Source organism: Myxocyprinus asiaticus, chromosome 50, assembly GCF_019703515.2.
Source record: "Myxocyprinus asiaticus isolate MX2 ecotype Aquarium Trade chromosome 50, UBuf_Myxa_2, whole genome shotgun sequence".
Lineage (NCBI taxonomy): Eukaryota > Metazoa > Chordata > Actinopteri > Cypriniformes > Catostomidae > Myxocyprinus > Myxocyprinus asiaticus.
The window spans coordinates 1,633,458-1,651,858 of record NC_059393.1 but is presented as its reverse complement, the minus strand read 5'-3'; the positions used below and the strand labels follow the sequence as shown (position 1 = coordinate 1,651,858).

The 18,401-nt window shown below is 38.7% G+C and overlaps 1 protein-coding gene across 1 annotated transcript in view; it reads left to right on the top strand.

Annotated features, from left to right (window-relative positions):
* LOC127438666 (microtubule-associated protein 1B-like) overlaps positions 1 to 16,565 on the top strand; it is a 37,034-nt gene extending 20,469 nt beyond the window's left edge. Inside the window, exons 3-7 of the mRNA XM_051694398.1 lie at positions 7,336 to 7,418; positions 8,448 to 8,588; positions 8,730 to 11,934; positions 13,672 to 13,880; positions 14,089 to 16,565. Coding sequence (XP_051550358.1) covers positions 7,336 to 7,418; positions 8,448 to 8,588; positions 8,730 to 11,934; positions 13,672 to 13,880; positions 14,089 to 14,244 — 3,794 coding nt within the window. The 3' untranslated portion in view covers positions 14,245 to 16,565. The remainder of the gene's footprint in view (positions 1 to 7,335; positions 7,419 to 8,447; positions 8,589 to 8,729; positions 11,935 to 13,671; positions 13,881 to 14,088) is intronic.
* Positions 16,566 to 18,401: the final 1,836 nt, after the last annotated feature.

Sequence of the window (18,401 nt, the reverse complement as noted above, 5' to 3'; positions counted from 1 at the left end):
GGTTGAAGAAGAAATAACACATGAACTCAAGACTCAAGGAGTAACAAATGTTAAAAGAAGAATAATCAAGAGAGAAGTGCGAACAATCAAAACTAGTACATACATCCTCACCTTTAATAAACTGCTATTTCCAGAAGAAAAAAATTGAATTGGATACCCAAGAGTTCCAGTGGACCTATTTGTACCCAATCTTCTGCAGTGTTTCAACTGTCAAAGGTATGGACACAGATCCAATGGCTGCAACAACAAACATACCTTTTGCAACTGTGGGGAGGAGGGCCACGACAAAGAGGGTTGAGAAAAACCACCTAAATGTTGTAACTGCTCAGGTGACCACTCAGCTGCATCAAAACAGTGTCCCATGTGGATTAAAGAAAAAGAAATACAGAAGACCAGATGCACTAAAAGAATCAGTTATCTTGAAGCAAAGAAAATGGTGGCTGCTGTCCCTGTGTTTACTCTGAATAAAACCTTTGCCTCTGCTGCAAAAAAGCTGTGAGAACAATAGATTGCCAGACAGATATTACCTGGATGCACAAAGATAAACCCCAAACTATAAATTATAGGAATACTCCCCAAAGATGAAGAATACAGGAACTCGGAGCAAATTACATCCATTCCAATCAGAGCTCAATAACAGAGAACCAAAAAGCAAATAAATACAATAGAAAGGCAAGCTCTTCACAATCAAAAGCACCCCAGGACCAAACTTCAAAGATCAGGCAAACTAGAGATGTGGAAATGAAAGAGAGGGAACATCATAGTAGAAGTCCATCCCCTAAAGGCAAAATCAGACCAACTGTCCCTATTCTTCCTAACAGGTAATGGAGAATGTTATCATCCAATGGAACTGTCATGGTATCAGGGCTAATTTTACAGAACTACAATGTTTAATTGCAATCAACAATACTATAGCCATATGTCTTCAGGAAACACAATTACCATTAGATAGTACTCTCTCTTTTAACATTTTAAAAATGTTTAATATCTTCGGTCCCAATGACAAGCGGGCTTCCGGTGGTACAGCCATTTTAATAAGAAATGATGTGATCCACAGTCATATAAATATTAAAAGCAACCTACAGGTGACAGCAGTACAACTGACTATCTACATTCCTCCAAACTCAAACTTGACACACACGGACCTAGATCACCTCCCCCCCCCCCCACATTTATTTTCATGGCCGATTTTAATAGTCACAACTTTCTGTGGGGCAGTAATCATTGCAATACAAAAGGTAAGAAGATTGAAGATTTTATAGGCAACCATATTTTATACCTTTTTAAATAATGAATCAAATACCTACTTACACCCGGGACATGGAACATACTCTGCGATCGACTTAACAATTTGTCAGCCTGGATTGTACTTGGACCTATCATGGAGAGTCTGGCATGACTTCTGTGGTAGTGACCACTACCCAATCATTGTAACCATCAAAGGAAGAGAGGTAGAAACAAATATACAAAGATGGCAAATTAAAAAAGCTAATTGGTTTCAGTTACAACCCCTCTGTTTTGAGAGGCTTGCACAGTTTCCAGAAGACAGCCCTGATGCTATGCAGAATTTTACTAAAACGCTTATAGCTATAGCTAATGATACAATCCCAAGAACATCTTTAAATATGAAACGTAGGCGACTTCCATGGTTTGATAATAAATGTAAGGAAACCTTAAAAGAGAGGAAGAAAGCTGAAAGGATTTTCTTTAGATGCCCGTCAACTGAAAATCTTATCAAACTCAAAATGAGTACCTTAAGGTAGTATTCTATCAGTAACTCTCTTTAGTATTAAAATAGACAGCATTGCGAAAGTCATTGGTTCTAATGTTCATTGTAGTTTATGTGTAGACGACATCTGCATTTGCTACAGAAGCAAGTGCATGCATACTATCGAGCGAAAAATCCAACTGAAGATAAAAAAAAATTAACTCCTGGTCAACTCAGAATGGTTTGAAGTTCTCACAAACAACAATGAACCAGAGCTGTTTATGGAAGGAGTCCCCATCAAAGTCATTAAAGAGAACAGGTTCCTTGATCCCTCATATTAAATTATTGAAAAATAAATGTTTTAAAGGTTTTATTCAAAACCAAATGGGGAGCAGACAGTTCAACTTATGAATCTGTACAGAACCTTGATTCGCTCAAAGCTGGACTATGGAAGCATCATTTATGGATCAGCCATCATATATACAACTTCTAGATACTGTTCACAACCAAGGTATTTGACTGGCCTTAGGAGCATACAGAACATCACCAATTCAAAGTTTATATGTGGAAGCCAATGAACTTTCCTTGGAAATCAGACGCCTAAAGCTGACCCTACAATATGCAATCAAACTGAAAACAAGTTTTCTCAACTCAACATTCAATACTATATGAAAGAAAACCAAGTCACATTCGTTCATTTGGCCTACGTGTAAAAACCCATCTGGAGAATCTGATAGTGGATCTAAACATTCTGGAGCAGACACATTTTTGTGAAATTCCCCCATGGGATCTCAAAAAGCCCAAAATCCATCTGGATTTAACGAAAAATAAAAAACTCATCCGAATGAATTTTACCAATAATTCCTGGATATAAGAGCAGTGTTCCCACAACATATCCCAATATATACAGATGGATCCAAATCTGGAAATCAAGTGGCAGCAGCCTTTGCAACAAGTCAACTGTTGCAACTGTTCACTCTCCGTCTCTGTAGCGGATGTAACCCGATCCTTCCGACGGGTGAATATCCGCAAAGCCGCGGGCCCAGACGGCATTCCGGGCCGTGTCATCAGAGCGTGCGCGAACCAGCTGGCTGGTGTTTTTACGGACATTTTCAACCTTTCCCTCTCTTTGTCTGTAGTCCCCACATGCTTTAAAACATCCACCATTGTGCCTGTTCCAAAACAATCAAAAATAACTTGCTTAAATGACTGGCGTCCTGTTGCTCTGACCCCCATCATCAGCAAATGTTTTGAGAGACTATTCAGAGATTACATCTGCTCTGTGCTGCCTCTCTCTCTAGACCCATTGCAGTTTGCTTACCGCAACAACCGCTCCACTGATGATGCCATTGCATCTACAATACACACTGCTCTCTCCCACCTGGATAAAAGGAACACTTATGTGAGAATGTTGTTTGTAGACTACAGCTCAGCATTCAACACCATAGTGCCCTCCAAGCTAGATGAGAAACTCTGGGCTTAAACAGCTCGCTGTGCAGCTGGATCCTGGACTTCCTGTCAAGCAGACGCCAGGTGGTTAGAATAGGCAGCAACCTCTCCTCCTCACTGACCCTCAACACTGGAGCCCCACAGGGCTGTGTTCTCATCCCAATCTTGTATTCCTTGTACACACATGACTGTGTGGCAACACATAGCTCCAATGCCATCATTAAGTTTGCTGATGACACGACGGTGGTAGGTCTGATCACTGACAATGATGAAACAGCCTACAGAGAGGAGGTGCACACTCTGACACACTGGTGTCAGGAGCACAACCTCTCCCTCAATGTCAGTAAGACAAAGGAGCTTGTGGTGGACTTCAGAAGAAAAGACCGAGAACACAGTCCCATCACCATCAGTGGAGCACCAGTGGAGAGAGTCAGCAGCTTCAAGTTCCTGGGTGTCCACATCACTGAGGAACTCACATGGTCCGTCCACACTGAAGTCATTGTGAAGAAGGCTCATCAGCGCCTCTTCTTCCTGAGATGACTGAGGAAGTTTGGAATGAACCGCCACATCCTCACATGGTTCTACACCTGCACTGTAGAGAGTATCCTGACTGGCTTCATCTCCGCCTCGTACAGCAATAGCACCGCCCACAACCGCAAAGCACTGCAAAGGGTGGTGCGAACTGCCAGACACATCATCGGAGATGAGCTTCCCTCCCTCCAGGACACATATACCAGGCGGTGTGTGAAAAAAGCTCGGAGGATCATCAGAGACTCCAGCCACCCGAGCCATGGGCTGTTCTCACTGCTACCATCAGGTAGGCGGTATCGCAGCATCAGGACCCGCACCAGCCGACTCCATGACAGCTTCTTCCCCCAAGCAATCAGACTTTTGAACTCTTGATCTCCCACGATCAAATACATCAGCACTGCACTTTTACTCTTACTCTTATATCTCACACCGGACTGTCATAAATTATATTATTATTATATTATATTCTCTCTTAACAACTTACTATCAACCGACAGCCTGAATGTCAATACAGTACAATACAACCTACTGTACATTCAATATATACTATATATACTTTTTTTATTGAATAATGTGTATCTATATTGTGCGTATTGAATACTGTACAGTGTATGTTATTTGTATACTGTTGAGTGTAATTATGTGTACATCAGTTTAAATTGTGTTGTGTTAATTTTGATGTTATTGTAAATTGGTATATGTCTCATCACTGTCACGACTGCAATGTTGATCAGAACTGCACCCAAGAATTTCACACACCATTGCACTTGTGTATATGGCTGTGTGACAATAAAAGTGATTTGATTTGAACTGTGTCAAGGCATCCGCATCCCTGACCAAAGTTCAGTTTTTACTGCAGAGGCAAATGCTTTATTACTAGCACTGAAGTTTTTAATGATAACTGATTCAAAATCATATCTGGAAGCATTGGAGTCTATAAGTACCAATCACCCAACAATCGTAAAGATTTTAAACAAAGTGTCTTCTCTGGGATCAAAGAATTTTAGTATTATTTTCTGCTGGGTACCTGGCCACTCAGGAATCTCCGGAAATGAACAAGCAGATAGAGCTGCCAAAGAAGCATTGTCCTCAGAACCAGTAAAATGCTCTATTCCATTCACAGACCTAAAACCAACAATAAACGTATACACTAAAAACAAATGGCAGTCAGAATGAGATCAATGTTTAACCAACAAATTATGGGAAATAAATCCTGTTGTTGCGACAAGACACGTATTCCCTTTTAATAATCGTTGGGATCAAGTCACTTACACTCGATGCCGGATAGGACACGCAAGGCTCACACACCAATTTTTACTATCTGGAGAAAATTCACCAAAGTGCCCATCCTGTCAGAGCCCACTATCCATTATACATGTCTTACTGGACTGTAACGCTTCTACACACTTGGGGAACCTGTATTATTCTGACACTTTTGAAAAGGATTTTTAACCAAGTAAATCCAAATTTTGTTTTAAGGTTTTTAGAAAAAATTAATCTTAAACACCTTTTTTTGTTTTACTCTTGAATAACTAAACTGGCCCTCGCCATGAATATAGCCATAGAAGCTGGCTTGGCGTTAAAAAAGGAAAGAAAGAAAAGAGAGCAGTATGGCCGATTTATACTAATATATATATATATATATATATATATAAATAAAATTAATGATCACAATTCATATGTATACAAAATTGATGAATTTTAGTGACACCCATTTTACGCAGTAGCTCAAAGTTCACTAAGAAATATTTGAAAACAGAAAGGGCTGGGTAAAAACCACCATTTTCCAATTAATCATGATCTTCGTGTAAATGATCTCGATAACCATTCTTAAAAACCCAAGACTGATCTTTTACTTTTTTTAGTTGTTACTTCAGCTTTGGTTGTGTTAAGTATGATATCTGTTAAATAAACAGCAATTAAACTGCATAATTTGGACCCTGTTTTTTGTTTAATTTGTAAAATTAACTTCTTTTGTATTGTACCAAATTAAAAGGTCTCTTGTATAATTTACAGCATTAGCTGAGAGAGATTTTCTTTCATACGTAAGGAAAATTTACATTATAACTTAAATATACCCAAATGAATCAGAATTGAATGAAATCAAATTGGGAGTAAATTGATAGCATTTGAATTCAAATCGAATCAAATCTGGAAATCTTTATGGATGCCCAGCCCTAGTGTGCACTATCTATTGACAAGACTTTCAGTAAATTTTGGATCTGACACTAGATAGAATGACCACTTTTGTTAATCAGACAGTCGGCTCTCAAAATACCCAAATATCAGCTATGTTATCAATAAAAATGGGGCTGTTATCTTCATCTGCCATATATTAAAATATACAGTATTTGTCTTCCTCATGGACCTGCTCTGTAGAGCTCGGTTGCTGTTTGTGTCACAGTAGTTTGCTTTGTTTTGATGCCGGACAGGGGAACATCTGCAACTGCTATAATTGCTGCTTGATAAGATCAAAGTGCCGGTGAAGGCCAGCAAGGGAGGGTTCTCTAGAAAATATGTTCTCTAGGCACAAACACAATAATACATGGTCATGGTTTATGCTGATACTGTGGGGTAGATGGGAAGAAACTGCAATGCAATGCTTTTATGTTAGTCTGGATCGCTGGATATTGTTTCTCCACTTGTTCTGTGAATGATAGAGGTTTGAAGAGATGCCACAGCTTTCTGTTTCATACAGGAAAGAAAGATATGCTTCCTACCATGTGTTTTCACCTCTTCCTGCTGCAAAGGCTGAAGACTAGAATTACCCTCAGCTCATGTTTGCTCATTGTGTGCAGAAGAGACAGGAACATGTAATGCAGCCAGTCTTAAACATCCTTTTGTGACCTCTTCAACATCCTGTACTACTTAATCCACAGTTTAAAAGTGATATTGTCACCATAAATGATAACAATTTTTTAGGAAGTATAACCTTTCCTTCTGGAACAATAAATCCAATCAAAGTCACACTTAAAATGTGTGAATATCTTTGCATTATATAATTAAAAAGCAAGCCGTTTGGCATTTATTTTAAAGAAATATAGCACAAACACAATTTTCTAGCAAAACAACACTAAGTTTTTCACAAAAAGGTTTTAAATTGTAAAACAGTTGAAATGCTAAATGTATTGGATGTTGTGTGTATTGTCACCTAAGCAAATCTGTGTGAAAGAGAACAAGATTTGAAAATGGGGCACTTTGAGAACAACTGGCTTAATACAATGACATTCAGATATTAAGTGTTGCTTAAGTGTCCAGATACTTTTTGGAGAAGTTGAATGCTGCGGCGGTGGTGGCCTTCAAGCTATGAGTTCTGATTGTCTCACTTGATAATCTAGTCACGGGGCGTATTTAACTCCAGGTACCACTCTATGCTGTGTGCTGTAATCCAGTAAATGGATCAGAGTTTCCCAGCAAGCATCAATGCAGCCACATTCTCTGTCCTTCCTGCTCGACCCATCTGCAGCACGTAGTATGTGCTAAGTCTATGTTCTCATCTAAAAATGTTATATGTACTTTTTTTTTATTTGTGGCATTATTATTGGGAGGAGGAACGATAGCTGGAAATGTTGCAATACAGACTCCAACTCCTGTCGCCTGTCAGTTTATTAATTTTCTGAATGACCACTTATCTTCCCTATCCACAGGTCAGAAGACACTGCAGCACAATGGAGATTTACTCATGACGCAGGTGATAGTTAACCCATCTCATGCTTTAGTCTGTTCAGAGGTGAGTCTCCAAGCACGCTCTTATTTGCAGCACACTAAAGAATAAGATCAAGATATATGCTTAAGCACTATTTGGAGGGGATTATTTTTTTCATTTTTTTTATGCTTGAGTTGTAAAGCTTAACATAGGATGTCTGTGATTTTCATGTACTGATTTGAAAGGGATTATGATCTCTGTAGTATTTCTAAGGTAAGAGTGGCAATTTTGTGGATGTGGGCCACAATTGTGTGGTTACGAAAGATCATCTGCTCTGGATTCGCGTGTCACTAAACATATTGAAATAAGACTTGTGTCTTTACATATACATGTCATATATTTAGACTTGATATACTGATATAATTATAACATTGTATATAATTGAGGGAAGAAAATATGATGAGGATCCTATCTGGTGCTGCTACTTCTTACAGTGGCTCTGTCTTTTTTATTTTGAATGGGAAATCAGGAGTACTTGAACTACCAACTGTTATTTTACCCAGAAAGGTAAAACTTGAGATTATAAAACAAAATTGTGTTTTGATTCGGATGGAATTAAAATCACAAAATAACCTCAGTGAGACACAAACATACCCATTCTCCTTAAGGAACAACATTCTGTCTGAATAAGGCTTCAGACAGTATATCTGATTTTCATCTTTAACTGAAGGTAGATTTATATTTGCTTGATATACAAATAACTGATCTTACAATATACTTTCATCCATCTTCATTGTTAAATATTGGACTTGTACCCTGCAATTAATTTGCACATGCATCCTCTGTTCCAGAACTGTTCCTTGTCCTCTGTAGTTCCTTCTAACAAATATATGATAGGTATTTGACTGGTGTTTACTCGACGTTAGACCATGTAAACACAGGAAAGTATTGACACATTCCTTGCAGCAAGTTCCCTCTTACAATCCTTCTTAAAATTCGGTTGTAGAGTTAGGGTCTTAAATTCAGTGCTAAGTACTGTTTGTATCATTGAACATGATCCCATTTAAGTGTAACAAATGTTGCAAATCTGCATGCTTCTCTTTATTTCCATAGGTTCGTCGGCTAATATCTGATATGTCTCTTCACAAGCTGCTAATTCTCGCTGGACAGTGTGTTGAAGTGACAGGAGACCTTGTGTTACAAACAGGGTCTTTTTCTCTAAATGACTTCATCCACATATTTTCAGATGAAGAGGTCTGTCATTTTGTTGTCTTATTTAATTTCTGCTGAATGTTTGTCCTTTTAAATACTCAAATTCACATTAATGCTTGTTAAATGTTCTGAAGATTTTAAATTATATGTTTACTAATAGATTTTTTTTTTTTCCTGGGATAGATTGGAGATATTCTGAGCTCTGCAGACCCTACCCAAAAAGCCAGCCTAACTCTGAGCTACCCCAAAACTGGGATGTGGAAAAATTATCAGTTGGAAAAGCATAATTTGCAAGATTTTATCGAAATTAAAACCAACCCTTCTTTAGTGCTGCCAGAGATGGAGGGCCTTCAAGAGTTCATAGAGTATCTGTCAGAGTCTCTCGAACCTCAGTCACCATTCAATCTGCTTGTGCCGCCTAGTACAGTGGGCTTCCTGAAACTGTCCCGTCCCTGCTGCTATGTGTTTCCTGGGGGAAGAGGTGACAGTGCCTTCTTTGCTGTGAATGGTTTTAATGTCTTGGTCAATGGAGGGTCTGATCCACGTTCCTGTTTCTGGAAACTGGTGAGACATCTAGACAGAGTTGACTCCGTATTGCTCACCCATGTTGGTGTGGATAATCTACCTGGTATAAACAGCCTTCTTCACAGAAAAGTGGCTGAACAGGAAGAGGAGTCCGCTGGATCGCAGATCAGTGAAGATTGGCAAAAGAATCTGATTTCTCCAGAAATAGGGGTTGTATTCCTCAATGCATCAGAAAGATTTAAAACATTTCAGAGTGACCCCAGGGTTCTTCGAAGTTGTGATCAGGTTGCACTAACATTACAGCATTTAGAAAGTTTGTCGATGTCTCCAGAACAGCTCAGTCGCTCAACTGGCCCTGCTATCGAGCCAGCAATTCTCTTCCAGAAGATGGGAGTAGGTCGACTAGAGCTTTTTGTACTCAATCCAGTCAAAGGTAGCAAAGAACTAGAGCTTTTCTTGCAAACCTGGCCTAATGTAAAAATCTCAGAAATCCCTCTAACTTGCATGGTTTCCATATGTGCTCTGTTGGTATGGCATCCGTCTAATCCTCGGGAAAAGATCATTCGCGTTCTATTTCCTGGGTGCACACCAGAATCTAAGATCTTTGATGGGTTGGAGAAGCTAAAACATCTAGACTTCCTCAAGCACCCAGTGGTTAGTTTAAAGGATCTTGAGGCGTCTAAATTGGGTAAACAGCCAAAGCATGCAGAGAGCAAGGAAAGTCTTAAGAGTGTTTCCAAAGAATCTAGACCTGCTAGTGCATCGCTCAAAGACAAGGTAAACAAAGTAGATTTGAAAAAGCAAGACACTAAACCTATGACCAAATCCACTAATGATACTGTTCCAAAAGATGGGAAAGAGGCTGAGGAAAAAGCAAAGCCAAAAGGTGATGTCAAGCAAAGACCTAAGCCTGAAAAACAAGTGACAAAGAAAGATCCTGCTAAAGAAGAAAAGAATGAAGTTAAGAAGAAAGCGGACAGGCCATCAAGTAGTGTTGCAAAGAAAGAAGATAATTTTGAGAAAAAGAAAGAACCCTTGAAAAAAGATATTTGTGCAAAGCCCAAGAAAGAAATTAAAACTGAATTTAATATTAAGAAAGAAGTCAAACCAGAAGACAAAAAAACAACCAAAACTCTTGGTAAGGATGTTAAGAAAGCCACTGGAATTTTGCCAGGCAATGCAGACTCTAGAACATCAATGGGGAAGAGTGGTTCACTAAAGAAAGATTTGATGGTCCCCAAAAAGGATGCTTTAACCAAAGGGAAGCCAAAGCCACATAAAAAGGATCCCAGCAATGTGAAATCAGCAAGTGAAGTTGTAGCAGATCGTTCAAAGATGTCTACACCCGAGGACATGACCACAGGATTGGAAAAGTTGAGGATGGAGAATGAGCCACTGCAGAATGTTGAAGGCAACCATTTGAATTCAAGAACTGAAAGTGATTTGCTGGTGAATGGCTCTAAAATAGGGTCGGACGAAAGTCCAGAGAAGTTTCGGAGTATATATGGTCTTCCTGGTTCAGACAATGCTATTGAACCTCCCTCGCCGCTTGCAAAGACTCCAAAGAGTGTGAAAAGTGTCAATTTTGATCTCACACCAACAGAGCATGATGGATGCCTAAAAGAGGATGTCTGTGAAAGCTTGGATGACAAAACCTTTGAGTTAGTTTCTCCTACAGACTCTGGAAAGAACAGTGCAGGGCATACCCCTTTCCCCTATTCTCCTGATTATGCTGCTCAAATCTCTGGTGAGGATAGTGGTGTGAGAATTAGGATGTCTGGTCTCAGTGAAGACAATCAGATGGGTTCCCACAAGAACGCTATAGGAGGTGGCTCTAAAATCAACTTGGAAAACAGCTCCATATCCTCACAAGACAGACAATCAAGCTTTCTCTCATCACTGTCTCTAAAGGATACTCTGCCTGATGCCTCTCCAAGCATTATTTCCTTTCCTGCGGAAGTTGGCTCTCCACACTCCACTGAAGTAGATGATTCTTTTTCGGTTTCCTTTGAACAAGTGCCTGTTTGTCACTCATCAAAAGAGGAGATGCACTACACTAATGGACATTTAGCAGACCTTGACTCAAAAACAGAAATGTCCTTGCCCTTAAAAACATCTAATAGTAACCACACATATGATGGATCAGAAAATCACACCTTTCGACCACAGAGTGACATGCTTCCACATGATGTCGACCTATGCCTGGTCTCACCTTGTGAGTTCAGGCATCACAAATCTCTGGAGAACCAACAGGGACAGTCTCCTGAGATTGTTGACCCAAGTCCTGACCTTTCTGAGGAGCCAGTTAGATTGCCCTACCAATGCAATAATAGTGATCATCAGTCACTTGAAAGTCAAGAGACCACAACGTCCTCTGTTAGTGTCTCTCTGATCTCAGTTTCTGATTCTGATGTCCTACCAGCCACTGGAGAGTGTCCTTCAATTAGTGAGGACTTAGAATCTGATGAAGACATTGGTGAGATGTTTCCACCCCACCATCCTCATGACCATCCCAGCAGTCATTCGTTCCACTGTGATTCCCAGTATGCCTCTGAAGACCCTCCACCTGCTCCAATGAAAGATTTACCTCCACTGCCACCTCAGCCTGGTGCCTGCATGGCTGACCCAGAGGCTGATGGTCAAAGCAGATCTTCCAAGAATGTAACGTCAAATGCCAAGAAAATAGCAAATATGTCAACTAAGACAGCATTTGCAAATATCACAACACAGAGTGGGAAGACAAAGGCTGCTATGCAGGCATCTGCCAGTGGAACCATTCGAGTAACATCTAGTCTGGACAACAGGCCTGCATCCCGCAGTGCCATCAGTGGATCTAGACCAGCACCTTTAAAGTCCTCCTCCAGTGAGTCATTGTGCTTTTTTTCAGAAATAACTTAAATGTGTGTCTATACAGTGCCTTCAGGATGTTGTCAACCAATCATTGATTATTTCTTGTTCTGCTGGGTGGCAAAGCCAAATTGAAGCAATTTTAATTACGTCTACAATAGGGCTTTCACTAATGACTATTTTTGTAATTGAGTACTTCAACGATTATTCTGACGATTAATTAAGTAATCTGTAAAATTAATTATCTCAGTTTGCATAATTTTGTCAAAGTCATGTTTGGCTGAAATGTGTTCATTATCTAAATTTTGATGAACTCTTCAATTGAATAACAACAACAAAACGAATGTGCAAAAAATATCTAAAGACAACAGACACTCAAAGCAGACCTATAATTTAAAAACTGTGTATAACTCAAGCTGACAGACATTGGCTATTCCAGGTGTCCCCAACCTTTTTCATTAACTAGTTCAACATGATCTAGCCATTTCAGTTTAGAAGTCAAATATGGTAAAACGGCCCTAGAATTTTGGCCCACAAATCTTGTTTAAAATGAGGATGTTAGATTCATGGTTAGTAGTTTACTGGTATAAAAAAGCTATTTCATATGGTTGTTGATGTTTTTTTTTTTACTGTCATATTTTTTGTCATTCAGTTCATTCTTGAGTAAACACTGTTAATAATTTCAAATGCAAAGACTAGCAGTTACTCCCCCATGTAAGCCTGTTACATATTGTGTCTGCAGGGCACGAGACACGCATCTTTGTGGCTTTAACGGCAAGCTCACATAGAGCCTTGAGTGACAGCATACAGACTTGCAGCTTTATTCAGTAAAAAAGTTCTCTGTGTTCCTACGTTGAGTTTTACCTTTGATAATGGCCTGTGTCTGCATCACTTCAGCTTTGTTTTCGATTTGGCAGTTTTGTAATCTAGGAATTTTTTATGGAATTAAATTGAGTAATCGTGAAAGCCCTAATGTTTACTATTCGACTAAACATGTTGTTTTCAAACAGCTGTCCTGAATTGTCCCCCCGCCTACCAATAATCGAACGGATAGTCCCGGCCAGATAATCATGTCATTGGTTAAGTCAGTGTTGCTGTGTGTGGACGGTCGGGCAGCTCAAACAAACTAAGCAATATTTTTAGCGCCACAGAGCCACCGTGTTAAGGCCAAAGTATACCTAATTTTTGGTATGCCCTTACATATCACGCATAGTCTGTGTCATCAGCACATTGTGCACAGACTGTCTCCGTGAACATGAATTTTCTGTGTCTATGCATATGCACTTGGAGTTGACGGTACTTAAATCAATCACAATTCAAACATTGTGTGCATGTCAAATTTGTCTGTACAGGCTCGCTGTCAAAACAGTGTTCCTTGAAAGACTAGAGTGCTCGACTGTGTGCGACATAAAGGCACATCGCAAAATTAACTTTAACCTAGCCATTAGTTTTTGACATAATCGGATTACAAATTTCTTACTTGTAGTTGTCTGTGACGTTAAAATCTCCATCCCAGATTTATATGCAAAGTATTTTAACATCGCAAAAGTTACACACTTCAGAATGAAAGAATATTGTATAACAAATTAATAGCATCAAACAGTTATATTTTAGTTCTGAAATTGCTCAGTGAACTTTGAGTTTCAATGTACTATATTTGATAATGTGAGAATTGATATCAGAGTGAATCCAACTCGGATCATATTCCTATACTACCCACCAATTTTCCCTCTGTTGTTTCTTGTCTCTACAGGTTCTGCAAATTCAAGTTCAGTACCAGTCTATTTGGACCTGGCATATTTGCCTTCTGGTTCAGCAGCTCCCACTGTTGATGTGGAGTTTTTCCGGCGTCTACGCTCATCCTGCTATATAATTAGTGGAGCTGAGCCACACAAGAAAACCGTCATGAGATCTATTCTAGACTCTCTTTTAGAGGGTAAAGCATCCTGGCCTGATGTGAAGGTTAGTGTTGTGATGTTTTACAGTTCATCATGCCCTCACAAAACCTTTTGAAAAATCTCTAGGATTGTTCATCCAGCATTACCATCAAGTTCTGCCACTTTTAATATGCTCCAGTCCCTACAGAGGTTGACGGTCACACAAAAGACTGACTGTTGACACTTTGATCTCTTAACCAATAATTTTACTGTGATTTACCCTGCACCCACAGGTTACCCTGATCCCCACCTATGATTCGCTGCCAATGCATGACTGGTACCAGGAGACCCATGAGCTCCAGAGAGATCTGGGAATCACAGTACTGGGCAGCAACAGCACTGTGGCAATGCAGGACGAGACCTTCCCAGCATGTAAAGTGGAGTTTTAAACACACCCCTGCCTTTCACTAGAGCACTTCTGTTCGCCTGCAAAACAATGTGCTAAGTGTTTTCTAAGTGTGAAGTGTTTCTTCACTGTGAGAAATTTTATCTTGAGCAGCAGGATGAAGAATTTATAGTTTATTTAACAGCGGTTTGGAATACTTGAGTGCTAACTAACTAGAGCAGCAGTCACATTGCTTGAACTTTTTCAGAAATTAATTAGGAATAGTTCACCCACAAATGAAAATTCTGTCGACATTCACCCTCTTGCCGTCCCAAACTTGTATGATTGTATGTGACCAGTACATTCTTCAGAATTTCTCCTCGTGTTCCATGGTGGAAAAAGTAATACGGGTTTGGAACGACATGATTTGGGGTAAGTAATGGGTGAGCTATTCTTTTACTATCTTTGCGCTGCTGCATAAAATGTGCAAAATAGGGGTGTAAACCGGACGTTTCATCACGATACGATCTTGAATCGATTCTCTTTGCCTGCGCTCTGATATTTGCTGATACTTCAAAGTCCGCAATACAATTGGATTCAGGGCCCTGCGATCGATATTCCAATATTATGTGCCTATTTTACACAAAATGTTCTGCCCTCAAATGCAACGAAAATATAATTTGATTATTTTATTCAGCTCACTGTATCCACATTGTGACATCCACAACAAAATAAGGTACTTCAGATGTTGAAAAATATGACCGCTTATTTTTGAGTTTAGTCTAATTCAAAATACTTACAAACCCATGACTTGTTTCCAACTATCCGTGCTATCCGTGGTTTCTTGGCTACAACTTCCATTGTTGTAATGAAAGATTCTGTTACAGTTAACTGGGATAAATGTTAGTAAAGGTGTTGATGTGTAGCTGTGTAAAGTCTTATAACTGATGCTGGAGCTGAGCAGGTGTTTCTCTTTCCCTCATTAGTGCTGTTCAGAATGTCAGCGTTGTCAATATTTTTCACATGGTTGAGCTCCATTGTACTTTAAAATAGCAAATTCTCATGTAAAATTCAAATGGGTTGCATGAGCAATGATATCGATGGAAGCCCGAATTAATCGTGCATGTGAGCCGCTCTGCGTTTGTTACAAGAGCTCACATTTTAAGGAGTGACTGGTTGACGTGCTCACGCTGATCCTGTCAAGAGAGCTCACACTTCGCAGGAAGCCCGGTTGACGCGTGCGCACGCCACACGGATAGCAGAGCACAATTTGGCTTCAAAATTGTCTGTGTCCCACATGAAAAACATATTTAGTGCTCAAAGTTAAATGAATGTAATAAGGTTGCTTCATCGACTGACGGAAATGCATACAGACGTGGCTGGCATGAGTATTAAAATAAAGGTACATCTTAAATATCTATTTTGATATTTACGCTTTGTATCGATAACATTGGATCGTTGGTTATTGGCTCAATGGATCGTCACACCCCTAGTGCAAAATATGGTTATTCAGCATAGACTTTTAACACTTACCTTTTGTACTATTTGTTTTTGTTTTTTTCATTTACTTGCCTCCCTTTGCAAAAACGTAATTAGTATACAAAGATGGATTTTCTTTATTGCTCTACCATCAATCGAAAAACACTAAAGCAGCATTTGATTTATGACACTTTATTTGAAGTGAATATTTTTGTGCTTTTTGTTGATCACCTTGTTTGCCTGTTTTTTGTTTTGTTTTGTTTTTTCTCGATCAGTGTACATTATAATAGCAATTGCTGCTATACACTTTTTTTTTTTTTTTTTTTAATGGTTGTCAAGGGGAGCCAATATATTCTTGTTTGTGTGGACCTTTATGAAACGGAATAGAAAATTACTTATTCTAAGTTGCACTTTTTCATGTCTGAGCCCATAAAATTATTTTCTGTGGTACAAGTAGTTTTAGAAGCATTTCTTTTTTTCTTTTTTTTTTACATGTATTTTTGTTATCATTATAAGAATAATAATAATAATAATAATTATAATTAAGAAACCAGCCAAAAATAGAAATCAAAAAATATCTTGCCATGCTTGTTTAAAGTCACTAACATGCTTAAATGTTTGAAGACTGAATTTTGAAATATTTGCATATTTTCTTGTCAAATAAAGCTGATAATTTAAGTATAAACAGTTTTTTTTTTTTTGTACTTATTGAAGTGATGTAAGGGCTCATAGGTGGGCTAAAGGGTGGATCTTTAATTTAATTTTGCTCCAATTTAAGTACTTTTTTTTTTTTTTATTGTCATGTGCCAGATTGATGTACTGCGTAGATATCTACTTCAAAACATAGGGGTATTCATTTTTCATTTGTAATTTCTTTATATTAAAAAAATACTTATATTAAAGTTTGTTCTTAAATGTTAAAAAAAAAAATTAATTATGTTCAGTATTCACCAGCACAGCTTGTCATTTCAGACTAAAACTGGCTATGGGGCTAAACTGCACACAGAACATCTCGGTATGATCTTTAAAGATGCAAATAATGGCACTGAATTTGTATCTGTAAACAGAATGAACTAATACAGCTCAGGAAAGAATTTGATTGCTCATTATTCAAAGGCAGTTATTTTATATATGTATACACACACACACACACACACACACAGCTCTGGAAAAAATTAAGAGACCACTCCACATGTTCAGTTTCTCTGAATTTACTATTTATAGGTATGTGTTTGAGTAAAATTATCATTTGTTTTATTCTATAAACTACAAACAACATTTCTTCCAGAAGAAACTGACAACTGGTCAGAATAACAAAAAAGATGCCGTGTTTTCACCTAGAATAATGCAAAGAAAACAAGTTCATATTCATTTATAAACAACACAATACTATTTTTTTTAACTTAGGAAGAGTTCAGAAATCAATATTTGGTGGAATAACCCTGATTTTCAATCACAGCTTTCATGTGTCTTTGCACGCTTTCCACCAGTCTTTCACATTGTTGTTGGGTGACTTTATGCCACTCCTGGCTCCAAAATTCAAGCAAGAATTTAACAGACACTGGAATGGAATGTCTGCCATACATTTAGAGATGCTGATTTAAGAAACGTTTGGAGTGGTCCCTTATTTTTTTCCGGAGCTGTATCATATGCACATACATACACAGTTGAAGTCAGAAGTTTACATACACTTAGGTTGAAGTCATTAAAACTCATTTTTTAACCACTCCACAGATTTAATATTGGCAAACTATAGTTTTGGCAAGTCATTTAGGACATCTACTTTGTGCATGACACAAGTAATGTTTCCAACAATTGTTTACAGACAGATTGTTTCACTTTTATTTGACTATATCACAATTCAGTGGGTCAGAAGTTTACATACACTAAGTTAACTGTGCCTTTAAGCAGATTGGAAAATTCCAGAAAATGATGACAAGCCTTTAGGCAATTAGCCAATTAGCTTCTGATAGGAGGTGTACTGAATTGGAGGTGTACCTGTGGATGTATTTTAAGGCCTACCTTCAAACTCAATGTCCCTTTGCTTGACATCATGGGAAAATCAAAAGAAATCAGCCAAGACCTCAAAGAAAAGGAAAAAAAAAAAAAAAAAAAAACTGGACCTCCTAAAGTCTGGTTCATCCTTGGGAGCAATTTCCAAACGCCTGAAGGTACCACGTTCATCTGTACAAACAATAGTACACAAGTATAAACACCATGGGACCACGCAGCCATCATACCGCTCAGGAAGGAGATGCATTCTGTCTCCTAGAGATGAACGTAGTTTGGTACAAAAAGTGCTAATCAATCTCAGAACAACAGCAAGGGACCTTGTGAAGATGCTGGAGGAAACAGCTAGACAAGTACGTATCTATATCAAAAGTAAAACAAGTTCTATTTCGACATAACCTGAAAGACTGCTCAGCAAGGAAGAAGCCACTGTTCCAAAACTGCCATAAAAAAGCCAGACTACAGTTTGCAAGGGCACATAAGGACAAAGATCTTACTTTTTGGAGAAATGTCCTCTGGTCTAATGAAACAAAAATGTAACTTTTGGCCATAATGACCATCGTTATGTTTGGAGGGAAAAGGGTGAGGCTTGCAAGCTGAAGAACACCATCCCAACCGTGAAGCATGGGGGTGGCAGCATCATGTTTTGGGAGTGCTTTGCTGCAGGAGGGCTGGTGCACTTCACTAAATAGATGGCATCATGAGGAAGGAAAATTATGTGGATATATTGAA